This window comes from Sus scrofa, chromosome 9 (genome assembly GCF_054392235.1).
Source record: "Sus scrofa isolate SSC_HxYL_T2T_F1_AM1 chromosome 9, Sscrofa_HxYL_maternal_Yorkshire_Landrace_v2.0, whole genome shotgun sequence".
In the NCBI taxonomy this organism is placed as follows: Eukaryota; Metazoa; Chordata; class Mammalia; order Artiodactyla; family Suidae; genus Sus; species Sus scrofa.
Genome location: NC_139391.1, coordinates 3,874,814 through 3,888,724, shown reverse-complemented (window position 1 = coordinate 3,888,724; position 13,911 = coordinate 3,874,814). Strand labels below are relative to the sequence as shown.

At 45.6% G+C, this 13,911-nt stretch overlaps 1 protein-coding gene across 1 annotated transcript; it reads left to right on the top strand.

The window, feature by feature from the left end:
* Positions 1-7,661: 7,661 nt before the first annotated feature.
* Positions 7,662-8,621, top strand: LOC100522886 (olfactory receptor 56B2-like). The gene has a single exon (XM_084978191.1). It carries the CDS (start codon positions 7,662-7,664, stop codon positions 8,619-8,621), a length of 960 nt encoding a protein of 319 aa, XP_084834317.1.
* Positions 8,622-13,911: the final 5,290 nt, after the last annotated feature.

Sequence of the window (13,911 nt, the reverse complement as noted above, 5' to 3'; positions counted from 1 at the left end):
GAGCACCCTAGCAGCTGCCAAGGCCCCCTTGGCCTCAGGGATGCACCTTTCTTCCTCCCACCCACATGAGCCCTACATCCCCCTCTGGGGAATTATTTGAGGGCAGGCGGAAAACAGTGTCTGAAACCTTGCAGCAGCTCTGTCGGCATCTGGGTAAGTCCGCCAGTGTGCACTCTGGGGCCGCTGGGACAAGGCTCTGTCTGGGCAACTCTTGGTCCCATGTGGGCATTTGTTTGTTTGTTTGCTTCTGACATTCCACCTGATCTTTAAGGTACCATTTGGGCTGCGGTCCCGGGCTTAGAGGGACTTGGAAGCCAATCTGAGCCTTGTGCTGTCCGACTCTGCTTTTCGGGCTTGAGGCTTCCATCTGCTGGTGAGGATTCTGGGTTTCTTCCCATGTGCGTGTAGACTGGACTTCAAGGAAATGTGGGAATCACTTCCTCTTCAAGTCCGTCGGATAGCCCCTTGTGAAAAACCGTGGCAAACTGGTCAACCTGTAGTGATACATGTATGAATAAGGAGAAATTCAACTTAAACTCTGTGGCTACGATATCCTTTAGACTCCAGAGAACACTGGTTGAGGTAAAACGCGTCTGAAAGTTCAAAACTTGCTCTTTTTATATATGCATTAGAGAAATCTTGCCTGATAACTTCTTTTCCAGACTTCTGACCCTGAGAGAGCAAATAGATGCCTGGGGGAAAGCATGCAGTTAACCCTTGTCATGCCCTCGGTATCCCAACACAGCCAACTTTGCCTAAGACTTTGAGTTAATTAGTAGACGTTCCAAGCAGAAGGGAAAAGAGAGAGAGAAAGGAGAGGGAAGAGGCTTTTCCATTCAAGGAGGCAAATTCAGCTTATTCCAAGGGCTATTTTTGGTCTTGCCTTTGCCAGGTGAATTGCCACGTCAAGTGCAACCACGAGTCCCTATGTTTCCATGGGCATGTTCCTTACTGTTAAAAAGAGGAAGTTGCATTTGAAAAAATAGTGGAGGAAACTGTTAGATGTCACCGTTTTGACTTTCTCCTGCAGGAATCAGATTTTGTTCTGTGTGGGTATATTTGCATTTGTCTTGTAGGCACATGCGTGTGCCAGCTATGGGGAACTCCGTTTTGTCTCCTAAAGACAGCCCCTTGAGCTGCAGTCTTCAGGATGAAACCACTTGCAATTACAAACCAGTGAAATGTATGAAAGATGGCTTTCCTTTGTAAGACAGCCTGGGCATGATACATCCTAGATCAAATTTTAAAATAAGCTCCAAGCTCTCTCTCTGCTGAAATATATGTATGTCTCTGAATGTACCTTTGTGATACAATGAGCTCTATCTCCTTGGCTTAAAGACAAGTAAACACAAAGAAGCAGTTCTAAATAAAAGAGAAACGAAGCTAAATGAACTTAAGGTTTCCATGATCTGGGAAGTACTTAGCGTAAATGTCTGGTATTAACGTGAGTCCAAGTTTGTTGCTGAAGCACATTTTTCTTAATACAGACATGTTTTTAGAGTCATCAGGGTTAAGTATAATACTTTTGCTGTACCTAAGTTTACTGAGAGTCAGGAAGTTCATACCACATCTGTCACCGCATTTGTCTGCCAGGACATTGATTTGGTGTAATGACGTTGTAGAGTAATGAAATGGAGATCAATGAGAGGAAACTCTTCAATGAACACGTTAAAATAAAATAATTGTGTTTGAGAAATATCGACCTTAATCCGTTTTTCCAGATTTGTGGTAACTTGAAATGCTACACTTCTACTCAATGAGCAGGTGATGAAGACTCAGCAAAGGTCTGGGTCACGTAGGAGATGAAATGCTGGACACTGACTGCTGCACAGATTCCAGCTTGTCTACCTTTGTTTTCTAGCAAGAGGGAAGCTAAAGACGTCTGTTTATTGAATATGCATCTGTACCTCATAAAGGAGACATTTGGTTTGGGAAAATGCCCGTTGTGAGAGATTATGGACTATGTTCTGAAGTTTGCTAATCGGAGGATGCCAATATCACATCAAGTTTGCAGTTGCTTTCTTCTTGGCTTTCACTAAAGCTTACATTTTTTAAAGGTAAAAATTGTAATATGTGCTTAAAACGACCAAACTAGTCAAGGAAGCATTTCAGTGTGTAAAACCAATAAAATATATGCTTGTCCGTAATAGGAGACACAAAGATTGAAATTTGTTTGTGTGTTGACCTCTCGGTCACGAGAAGCAAGTTTTCTTGGAACATGCTGTCTCTGGGAGCAAACTGTGTGAATTTCTTCATCGTTGGGTGATTCCTACTTGCTTTCAAATCCTTCATGACTTTGATTATGTGAGTGTATCATTCCACAATGTGACCAAATTTCATACATGTTTTGATATTTTTAACAAACTTCCCAAGTGTCAAGTTCTAATTAAATTTCTTCTCCAGCGAATTCTGAGGTAACTCAGAGGGCCACCGAAGCATTTCAGAACAATTTGAAAAAGTCACCTGGATGTTTTGGACAGCTTTTATTACAGGCAGAGCATTATCAAGTAAAAGGTAACAACCGCAGGAGAGTTCAAGATTATACCACATGCAGATAAAGTCCACTCCACTTGCACAAAAGAAGGAAAACCAGTCGACCCCTCCTTGTCAGACCGGTGCCATCCTGACGTCCTTGTGACATGGTCCCAGTCTCCTCCCAAACCAGAAAACTTAGAGTGGGTCACCGACAGCTATAAAGAAGCAGTGAGGGCCAGGAAAAATCCAAGAAGGCCCCTTGGCTTTTCCTGGCTCCCGGCAAACCTCGTCTTTATCGGACGGGTTAAAACGTTCCTTGGCTGTTGGGCTGATGCCCTCCCAGGAAAAAGGGAAGTGGTTACAAACTGGACTCCGAACAGAACTCACTGAGGAGAGAGTCCATACACTGCTCAATATGAACTCAATTCCCATGACCCTTGGTCTGGCCTATTACTGGTTTTAATCTATGTTTTTCAGCTGCAGAGAGTCTATTCCCCTCAAGGCGTCTATGACTTATAGCAAGTTGAGAATTCACACGTGTGGGTGGAAATAGAAGACTTTTCTTTTCTCTCTGCCTAGTCGCTCCAGAAACCGGAAACCACTGGGTTCCGAGCAGCTTCATCAGGGACTTGAAAGACTGTCTCCTGACTTGTATGGGAATCTCCAGATACGTGGGCCACCTCTACAAGGAAAACATCTGCCCAGGCAAAATCTAATGTCAACCACTAGGTGTGGCTTCATGACCTTGAGAGGCCTTTGGGGGAGAATAGTCTGAGAATCGTTTTGAAGAATTACTGCGGAGTTGGTGTGACAAAGCCTATAGGGTCAACGGGCCAAACCTATTTTGAAAATTAGTCTTTGTTTAACTCTGTTTAATGGATATGAGGACAATTTTTTTAAAAACGAAATTGTTTCAATGGCATTAAATTCTAGGTCTATTCATTGGAGTCTGGGTTTGTGAAAGTGACTGTGTCAGCCACACTTTGCCCTGATGTTCAGAAGGAAAAAGAGTTACCTGGGGGAGATTTGATCCATGAGGATAACCACTCACGGCGTGTTTCTGCCTGTCTTAGGTCCATTGCTAAAAGCACATGGCCACTGTGTGTGTGTGACCATTGGGTGTCTACCTGCCCTTCCTCGCTAAAGGCCTCCATATCCCAGCCCCTCCCTCGCTTCCTTAGAGCGGTTTCCTCAGGGTAGCTGGAGATGCTGCCTCCTGGACTTAGGGCTTCCTTCTGCCCCAAATAAAAGTGAACTCTCAACTCTCAGGTTGCGCATATTCTTTCAGTCAGCAGCTTAGGAATGAGGCCTTGATGCAGCTCTCTTTTCCCTTCTGTAGACACCTAGAAACAGCCTTTCTAATGGCTCCTTTAGTCAGCTTGATCACTTTACACCAATGAGGCCATCTCGCTCTCAGGACCCCATGTGCCATAGGCCCAAGACACCAGAGGCTGCGGGTTCAAATACTTGAACTCTCCCGAATAGGTGATCCGTGGAATCAAAACCCAACTTCGTTGTTGGCAGGGGCTGGAGGGGCAGGTCAATACGTGGTGACTGAGTAACAGTTATGGAGGGTTTCTTTTTAAGCAATGGAAGTGCCCTGCTGTTACATCGTGCGAATGGTTGCACAACGTTTTGAATGAAATAACAGGCACTCAGTTACACATTTTTTGGTCTTTTTTAGGGCTGTACCTGTGGCCTATGGAGGTGCCCAGGCTAGGGGTCAAATCGGAGCTGTAGCCGCAAGCTTATGCCACAGCCACAGCACCACAGGATCCAAAGTGCATCTGTGACCTACACCCGAGCTCACAGCAGTGCCAGGTCCCTAACTCACTGAGCAAGGCCGGGGATCAAACCCACATCCTCATGGCTACTCATCTGGTTTGTTAACCAATGAGCCACGAGGGGAACGCCTCAATTATAACTTTTTAGTGATTTAAATAATTATTCTATGGCAAGAGACTTTTGCTTTAATAACAACTGATACAGTGTAAAGAGCGCTGTGCTAAAAATCTTCTCTCTCTCTGGTCACGTGCACACACACACGTATTAGGAATGTGCTGCAATGGATTGTGTAACTACATATTATGCACGTTTATTAAATCATGATATTGCTGAATAATCACCCCTTGAATCACTTACCTGTGAAGGTCTTTTATAATGACAGCATTTATGTTTCAATAAGGCACTGCCCCCATTTTTGTCCAAAATCATATGTAGGAAGTTTATACCAAGAAATGTATCAGCAGTTACCTCCACATTACGTAATTTCAAAGGTGCAATTTATCTGCTTCCAAAATCATGTGTATTTTTCCAACGAATGAACACTATAGGTCCTGCTTTCAATATCTTGCTACAGGTTACAAGACTAGAATCAGCATGGGTTTTATTGGTTCTTTGCTCTCATCACATCATCATTACTCCATATACACTTAGGCATCTCTTCTAAATACCCCCAGCTTAATATTTGTACAAGTACATCCGAACTGCTGGCAAACTCCCACAAAGCCACCACGTTCGTCCCCATCCTCACGTGAACAAAAATGTTGGCGAGTCAAATGACGTGTGGACGTGTGTGAGTGAAACTAAAACCTTCTGAAACACCGTCAGTGCTTTCCAGGTGTGTCCCACACAGCCTTTGTTCCCAGGAGCAAAGAGACAAACCACCTTAAGAAACATTAACGTCCTTCATACTCATTCAAAGGCAATTGGGTTCACTCTCACTGCCTCGTGTGTATCACTCTCACGCAAGCACAGAGATATCGAAACACACAGATAAATTGCGTCTCTCCTTCGTCCAGTAGGTGAGAGGCTGCAAATGGGACTTTCCACTCTTCCTCCTCCACTAGGGGGCCGCTAAATTCCCAGACCAGCACCAGCATCTCTGGTGTTTTGTGATACTCGCCTGGGGACAGAGAACACATGTTAAAGCTATTTCGTTCACCAGGACAAACATCAGGAGACGTAGTAGCCCAAGACTGCAAATGTACATATCCTGCAGAGTCGTACTTTCTTCATCAGGATCCGGCACAGCTGGAGCAGGTGGCCTTCAGCTCACAGGTCTGCCATCCAGAGACAAAGGTACTAAAGGAAACACAATAGGGGAGTGGAGATGAGCCTTTTCTCATTCTGTGGACAGAGAATACATGGGGATTGTTCCTGGAAGTACATGAATTGACTATTTGCATGACTTAAGATTGGATTCCCTCTCCCTATCTGGAGGCAGAAGGATTAAGGAAGAGTGGGTTTTCATGGAAAAATGTTCAATTCCCCAGGTGTCCAATTGCAATGAACACACTTTGGTTTTCCAGGCTTATTATAAATACCTACTTATTTTCCTAAGCAAGTAGGAGACTTTGGTTAGGTCGTACTGAGTGTTAAGTATAAGTCACCCCCACGACGAGAAGAGTGAAGCGATAGCCACGACGAGTTCATGGTTGAAGGTTAAAAGAGTCGCCAGGTGTGCATCAGCACTGCCCCCCTCTGCATACCAGAATTTTGAACCACAGAATGTTCAAGTGTTGTGGCTTTGTGTGGTGTACTTACTATTTAGGGCTTGCAGAGAAAAGAAAGTAAACAGCATGTTTCTGGTAGAAAGAGATCATAAAACTATGCCTTCGGTTTTCAAGTTCAAGTGTTGATGTTTACATCAGGTGTACCTATGTACAATATGAGAGCTATAGCGGGCCTTCCGTCATAACAGCGATCTCAGACTCAGTGTGTTTTGATTTCATGTCTTCTGTACTGATGACGAGGTGACTGTCTGGACTGTTCCAAGAAGCAAACGTATGTCCACGTAGGGGAAACTGACTCAAAGCCAGAATCAACTGGACTCAGAATACTGAGATCTATCAACTACTCTTGTTCTCTGTTGGCGCAGTTTGTCTTTAGACTGTTCATGCGCATTTTTTAGACATTTTATAGTTTCCTCACTGGAGAACATAAGTTACGCTGACTACGCTAACATAACCCAGAGTTTCATGAAAATTAACTCATATTTATGAGTATCGTCAAATTCCCAAGGTCTTTGATGAAAAGAGGTTTTCTGATGTTCTATCAACTAATATGTTACTAAACTATTTTCGGACAGAAAAGCTACTGCTCTGAGTCTATGCATTGGTAGCAATGTCAAACTTAAGAAGCAGGCTCTGGCATCAGAGGGCTTTCCTCTTGTCCAGCCCCAGTGTCTTACCCGGTGGAAGATAACGACCAAGGTCCTGACGTTCCTTGATACTCTGTATCTTAATTTTGAGAAGGTGCATGTAACGTTGTCGCCACAAATGCAGGCTCTGTACACCGGCACCAATTAAGTCTCAGAGACCGAGTTCTTTGAGGAAGAGAAAGGACAGGCTTATTGCTTTGCGAGGCAGAGGAGGACACAGCAGGCTAGTACCTCAGAGCCATGTCCTCTCTTGCAAAGAGAAAGCAGAGAGGGACAGAGGCTGAGCTCAGAAGACAGGGTTACTGACCGTGGTGTCTGTCGTAGTTTTCATCCACAGCTCATTTCAGAGTCGTCAACTCTGGGGCCAGTCGGTCCGGGGAGGGCTTCTGGTTGTCTGTGGGAGTATCGCTTCCTGACCTTCTCTCTGGAATGAAGCTCACTTGTAGGGAAGGGGTGTCAGGGAGGGGTTCAATGACAAAAGGCAGCGCTGGGAGGGACACAGCTCTAAGTAGAAAGTAACCATTAGGAAAAGAAAGCAGTTGAGCCAGGAAGAGGTCATTGGGGGAACCCAGACATCAGGTGCCATCGAACTCTAACTAGAAGGTACATCTGAGTAGGAAGGTAGGGGGCCAAGGCAGGACATGACAAAATGAAGGCTGCATTAACCCATTGTTAGCTCTACCTGTATTTCCTAATAGTTAACTCCTGAGTCAGCCTTTTAAGACTTGGGGGCCAGGCAGGACGGAGAGGCTAAAGGAAAGAACTTTTGGTTTAAAACTCAAAGAGTTATAGTCTGGAGCATGGTTTCAACATGACCTGATTATGGAGTTTTTGTGATAATTAGTGCAGCTAACACGCAAAATGCGTTATCCCAGGTTCTGTTTCATTAGAAGAGTCCAGGAAATGTTCATGGTAAGATGAGAACTGCAAGGATGAGCACTCCTCTCCTTCAAGACCAGGAAACAGGCAACGTCAGGGAGAGTATTCAGAGTCCTCACCCTGAATGTTTTTCCTCTTGGTGGAGATGTTCCAGGAGCTCAGCGGTGCCAACAGCTCGAAGGGCCAGGTCTCTGAGTTCGTTCTGATGGGTTTCCCAGGCATTCACACCTGGCAGCACTGGCTCTCTCTGCCCCTGGCGTGGCTCTACCTCTTAGCTCTCAGTGCCAACATCCTTATCCTGATCATCACCAATCACGAGGCAACCCTGCACCAGCCCATGTACCACTTCCTGGGCATCCTGGCGGTGGTAGACATGGGCCTGGCCACCACCATCATGCCCAAGATTTTGGCCATCTTGTGGTTTGATGCCAAGGCCATCAGTCTCCCTGAGTGCTTTCTGCAGATGTATGTCATCCATTGCTTTGTAGGCATGGAGTCGGGCGTCTTTGTCTGCATGGCTATGGATAGATATGTAGCCATTTGTCGACCACTACACTATACATCCATAGTTACAGGATCTTTTGTGGCCAAAGCAATGGTGTTCATGGCACTGAGAAACTGCTTACTTACCATCCCAGTGCCTGTGTTGGCTGCCCAGAGACAATACTGCTCCAGAAACGAAATTGAGCACTGTCTGTGCTCGAATCGTGGAGTCACCCGCCTCGCCTGTGATGACAGGACCATCAGCAGCATGTACCAGCTCCTTCTGGCTTGGACACTCATGGGAAGTGACTTGGGTTTGATTATGTTGTCATATGCTTTGATACTTCACTCTGTGCTGAAGCTGAACTCAGCCGAAGCTGCATCCAAGGCCCTAAGCACCTGCACGTCCCACCTCATCCTAATCCTGTTCTTCTACACAGTCATCGTTGTCATTTCCGTCACCCACAGTGCAGCAATGACGGTTCCCCTCATCCCAGTCCTACTCAATGTGCTCCACAATGTCATTCCTCCTGCCCTCAACCCCGTGGTCTATGCACTCAAGAACAAGGAGCTCAGACACGGCTTGTATAAGGTTCTTAAGCTGAAAGTCAAGGACAACTAACTCATAGAAGATACTCACGTTTTGATGTCTCCAGATACCTGCCCAATAGGACATCTAATGAGTGCCTAATGGAGAAGAACAGAAAAGTGGTCACTCTGAAGCTTTTTGCTTCTTATAATGAATCTGTGGCACCGCCTCAAGGTTAAAATAAAGCAACGGTGATGGTCCTATCTGAAATCCTTGGGTTTCAAGCAAGGGTTTACACAAAAGGAGGAAGGTGTTGATGTTTGTTGAGATGTGTATTGATCCCAAGGGAAACGGACGTGAACTATGACACCTGCGTCTCCTCATTGCTCTCTTTTCACCTCCCTTACCCTTTCTGTGTCTGGTCCGCATTCTTGTTTGTGCTTTGCAATGGCCTTCTCCATTCTTCACCTGACCAGGACTAAAACGCTCATTGTGAAAAACGTTCCCATTCCAGACTTCAAAATATTATAGAATCAGTTAGAATTTTTCCCCCTTTACAAAGGCCTAGCCAAGCATGTTCCATGGTTGCTTTGTGAATGCCTTGAGGACTTGAGACGCTGGGCGTGAGGACTCGGAAATGCTCCGAGGAGGGAGAATAACAGCGACGCCTTAGTCTTTCACCCTGTCTTTCAGTCTAACCCTGGAAGACCCCTTGCTGGTCCCGCTCAAGGAGGACACAGCTTGGAGGCATTAGCCTGCGGTGGCCTCTCTTGCCCGGGAAAGCAACAAAGCTCTTCTTTCTGTTTCACCCACAACTCTGTCTCTGAGACCTAACTGGGGCTGGGGTACAGAGGCCACTTTTAGGCTCCAGAATTTGGGGGCTTGTCCTGGATCTTGCTTGTGGTCAGGAGGCCCCCACAGGGGTCCCCCGGCTTGATCAGATGCTCCAAGTTCGTCCTCCTCGCAGCCAGCCTCTTTCAGGAAGGCAGAGGGTTGGAGGCCTCCTTCAGAGGCCAGATGGCCTGGGACACTTGGGGAAAGGCCATGCCCTAGTCATGCCCACTCTGCCATGCGGGAAGTAGGAACTCCAGCGTGGGGATGGCAGGCGGAGGAGAGACCACCCTAGCAGCTGCCAAGGCCCCCTTGGCCTCAGGGATGCACCTCTCTTCCTCCCGCCCACATGAGCCCTACATCCCCCTCTGGGTGATTATTTGAGGGCAGGAGGAAAACAGTGTCTGAAACCTTGCAGCAGCTCTGTCGGCATCTGGGTAAGTCCGCCAGTGTGCACTCTGGGGCCGCTGGGACATGGCTCTGTCTGGGCAACTCTTGGTCCCATGTGGGCATTTGTTTGTTTGTTTGCTTCTGACATTCCACCTGATCTGTAAGGTACCATTTGGGCTGCGGTCCCGGGCTTAGAGGGACTTGGAAGCCAATCTGAGCCTTGTGCTGTCCGACTCTGCTTTTCGGGCTTGAGGCTTCCATCTGCTGGTGAGGATTCTGGGTTTCTTCCCATGTGCATGTAGACTGGACTTCAAGGAAATGTGGGAATCACTTCCTCTTCCATTCCGTTGGATAGCCCCTTGTGAAAAACCGTGGCAAACTGGTCAACCTGTAGTGATACATGTATGAATAAGGAGAAATTCAACTTAAACTCTGTGGCTACGATATCCTTTAGACTCCAGAGAACACTGGTTGAGGTAAAACGCGTCTGAAAGTTCAAAACTTGCTCTTTTTATATACGCATTAGAGAAATCTTGCCTGATAACTTCTTTTCCAGACTTCTGACCCTGAGAGAGCAAATAGATGCCTGGGGGAAAGCATGCAGTTAACCCTTGTCATGCCCTCGGTATCCCAACACAGCCAACTTTGCCTAAGACTTTGAGTTAATTAGTAGACGTTCCAAGCAGAAGGGAAAAGAGAGAGAGAAAGGAGAGGGAAGAGGCTTTTCCATTCAAGGAGGCAAATTCAGCTTATTCCAAGGGCTATTTTTGGTCTTGCCTTCTCCAGGTGAATTGCCACGTCAAGTGCAACCACGAGTCCCTATGTTTCCATGGGCATGTTCCTTACTGTTAAAAAGAGGAAGTTGCATTTGAAAAAATAGTGGAGGAAACTGTTAGATGTCACCGTTTTGACTTTCTCCTGCAGGAATCAGATTTTGTTCTGTGTGGGTATATTTGCATTTGTCTTGTAGGCACATGCGTGTGCCAGCTATGGGGAACTCCGTTTTGTCTCCTAAAGACAGCCCCTTGAGCTGCAGTCTTCAGAATGAAACCACTTGCAATTACAAACCAGTGAAATGTATGAAAGATGGCTTTCCTTTGTAAGACAGCCTGGGCATGATACATCCTAGATCAAATTTTAAAATAAGCTCCAAGCTCTCTCTCTGCTGAAATATATGTATGTCTCTGAATGTACCTTTGTGATACAATGAGCTCTATCTCCTTGGCTTAAAGACAAGTAAACACAAAGAAGCAGTTCTAAATAAAAGAGAAACGAAGCTAAATGAACTTAAGGTTTCCATGATCTGGGAAGTACTTAGCGTAAATGTCTGGTATTAACGTGAGTCCAAGTTTGTTGCTGAAGCACATTTTTCTTAATACAGACATGTTTTTAGAGTCATCAGGGTTAAGTATAATACTTTTGCTGTACCTAAGTTTACTGAGAGTCAGGAAGTTCATACCACATCTGTCACCGCATTTGTCTGCCAGGACATTGATTTGGTGTAATGACGTTGTAGAGTAATGAAATGGAGATCAATGAGAGGAAACTCTTCAATGAACACGTTAAAATAAAATAATTGTGTTTGAGAAATATCGACCTTAATCCGTTTTTCCAGATTTGTGGTAACTTGAAATGCTACACTTCTACTCAATGAGCAGGTGATGAAGACTCAGCAAAGGTCTGGGTCACGTAGGAGATGAAAGGCTGGACACTGACTGCTGCACAGATTCCAGCTTGTCTACCTTTGTTTTCTAGCAAGAGGGAAGCTAAAGACGTCTGTTTATTGAATATGCATCTGTACCTCATAAAGGAGACATTTGGTTTGGGAAAATGCCCGTTGTGAGAGATTATGGACTATGTTCTGAAGTTTGCTAATCGGAGGATGCCAATATCACATCAAGTTTGCAGTTGCTTTCTTCTTGGCTTTCACTAAAGCTTACATTTTTTAAAGGTAAAAATTGTAATATGTGCTTAAAACGACCAAACTAGTCAAGGAAGCATTTCAGTGTGTAAAACCAATAAAATATATGCTTGTCCGTAATAGGAGACACAAAGATTGAAATTTGGTTGTGTGTTGACCTCTCGGTCACGAGAAGCAAGTTTTCTTGGAACATGCTGTCTCTGGGAGCAAACTGTGTGAATTTCTTCATCGTTGGGTGATTCCTACTTGCTTTCAAATCCTTCATGCCTTTGATTATGTGAGTGTATCATTCCACAATGTGACCAAATTTCATACATGTTTTGATATTTTTAACAAACTTCCCAAGTGTCAAGTTCTAATTAAATTTCTTCTCCAGCGAATTCTGAGGTAACTCAGAGGGCCACCGAAGCATTTCAGAACAATTTGAAAAAGTCACCTGGATGTTTTGGACAGCTTTTATTACAGGCAGAGCATTATCAAGTAAAAGGTAACAACCGCAGGAGAGTTCAAGATTATACCACATGCAGATAAAGTCCACTCCACTTGCACAAAAGAAGGAAAACCAGTCGACCCCTCCTTGTCAGACCGGTGCCATCCTGACGTCCTTGTGACATGGTCCCAGTCTCCTCCCAAACCAGAAAACTTAGAGTGGGTCACCGACAGCTATAAAGAAGCAGTGAGGGCCAGGAAAAATCCAAGAAGGCCCCTTGGCTTTTCCTGGCTCCCGGCAAACCTCGTCTTTATCGGACGGGTTAAAACGTTCCTTGGCTGTTGGGCTGATGCCCTCCCAGGAAAAAGGGAAGTGGTTACAAACTGGACTCCGAACAGAACTCACTTAGGGGAGAGTCCATACACTGCTCAATATGAACTCAATTCTTGGTCTGGCCTATTACTGGTTTTAATCTATGCTTTTCAGCTGCAGAGAGTCTATTCCCCTCAAGGCGTCTATGACTTATAGCAAGTTGAGAATTCACACGTGTGGGTGGAAATAGAAGACTTTTCTTTTCTCTCTGCCTAGTCGCTCCAGAAACCGGAAACCACTGGGTTCCGAGCAGCTTCATCAGGGACTTGAAAGACTGTCTCCTGACTTGTACGGGAATCTCCAGATACGTGGGCCACCTCTACAAGGAAAACGTCTGCCCAGGCAAAATCTAATGTCAACCACTAGGTGTGGCTTCTTGACCTTGAGAGTCTTTGGGGGAGAATAGTCTGAGAATCGTTTTGAAGAATTACTGCGGAGTTGGTGTGACAAAGCCTATAGGGTCAACGGGCCAAACCTATTTTGAAAATGAATTAGTCTTTGTTTAACTCTGTTTAATGGATATGAGGATAATTTTTTAAAAAACGAAATTGTTTCAATGGCATTAAATTCTAGGTCTATTCATTGGAGTCTGGGTTTGTGAAAGTGACTGTGTCAGCCACACTTTGCCCTGATGTTCAGAAGGAAAAAGAGTTACCTGGGGGAGATTTGATCCATGAGGATAACCACTCACGGCGTGTTTCGCCTGTCTTAGGTCCATTGCTAAAAGCACCTGGCCACTGTGTGTGTGTGACCATTGGGTGTCTACCTGCCCTTCCTCGCTAAAGGCCTCCATATCCCAGCCCCTCCCTCGCTTCCTTAGAGCGGTTTCCTCAGGGTAGCTGGAGATGCTGCCTCCTGGACTTAGGGCTTCCTTCTGCCCCAAATAAAAGTGAACTCTCAACTCTCAGGTTGCGCATATTCTTTCAGTCAGCAACTTAGGAATGAGGCCTTGATGCAGCTCTCTTTTCCCTTCTGTAGACACCTAGAAACAGCCTTTCTAATGGCTCCTTTAGTCAGCTTGATCACTTTACACCAATGAGGCCATCTCGCTCTCAGGACCCCATGTGCCATAGGCCCAAGACACCAGAGGCTGCGGGTTCAAATACTTGAACTCTCCCGAATAGGTGATCCGTGGAATCAAAACCCAACTTCGTTGTTGGCAGGGGCTGGAGGGGCAGGTCAATACGTGGTGACTGAGTAACAGTTGTGGAGGGTTTCTTTTTAAGCAATGGAAGTGCCCTGCTGTTACATCGTGCGAATGGTTGCACAACGTTTTGAATGAAATAACAGGCACTCAGTGACACATTTTTTGGTCTTTTTTAGGGCTGTACCTGTGGCCTATGGAGGTGCCCAGGCTAGGGGTCAAATCGGAGCTGTAGCCGCAAGCTTATGCCACAGCCACAGCACCACAGGATCCAAAGTGCATCTGTGACCTACAC

Coding starts and splice junctions, on each gene's coding strand:
- LOC100522886 (XM_084978191.1), top strand. CDS start 7,662: ATGTTCCAGGAGCTCAGCGGTGCCAACAGCTCGAAGGGCCAGGTCTCT.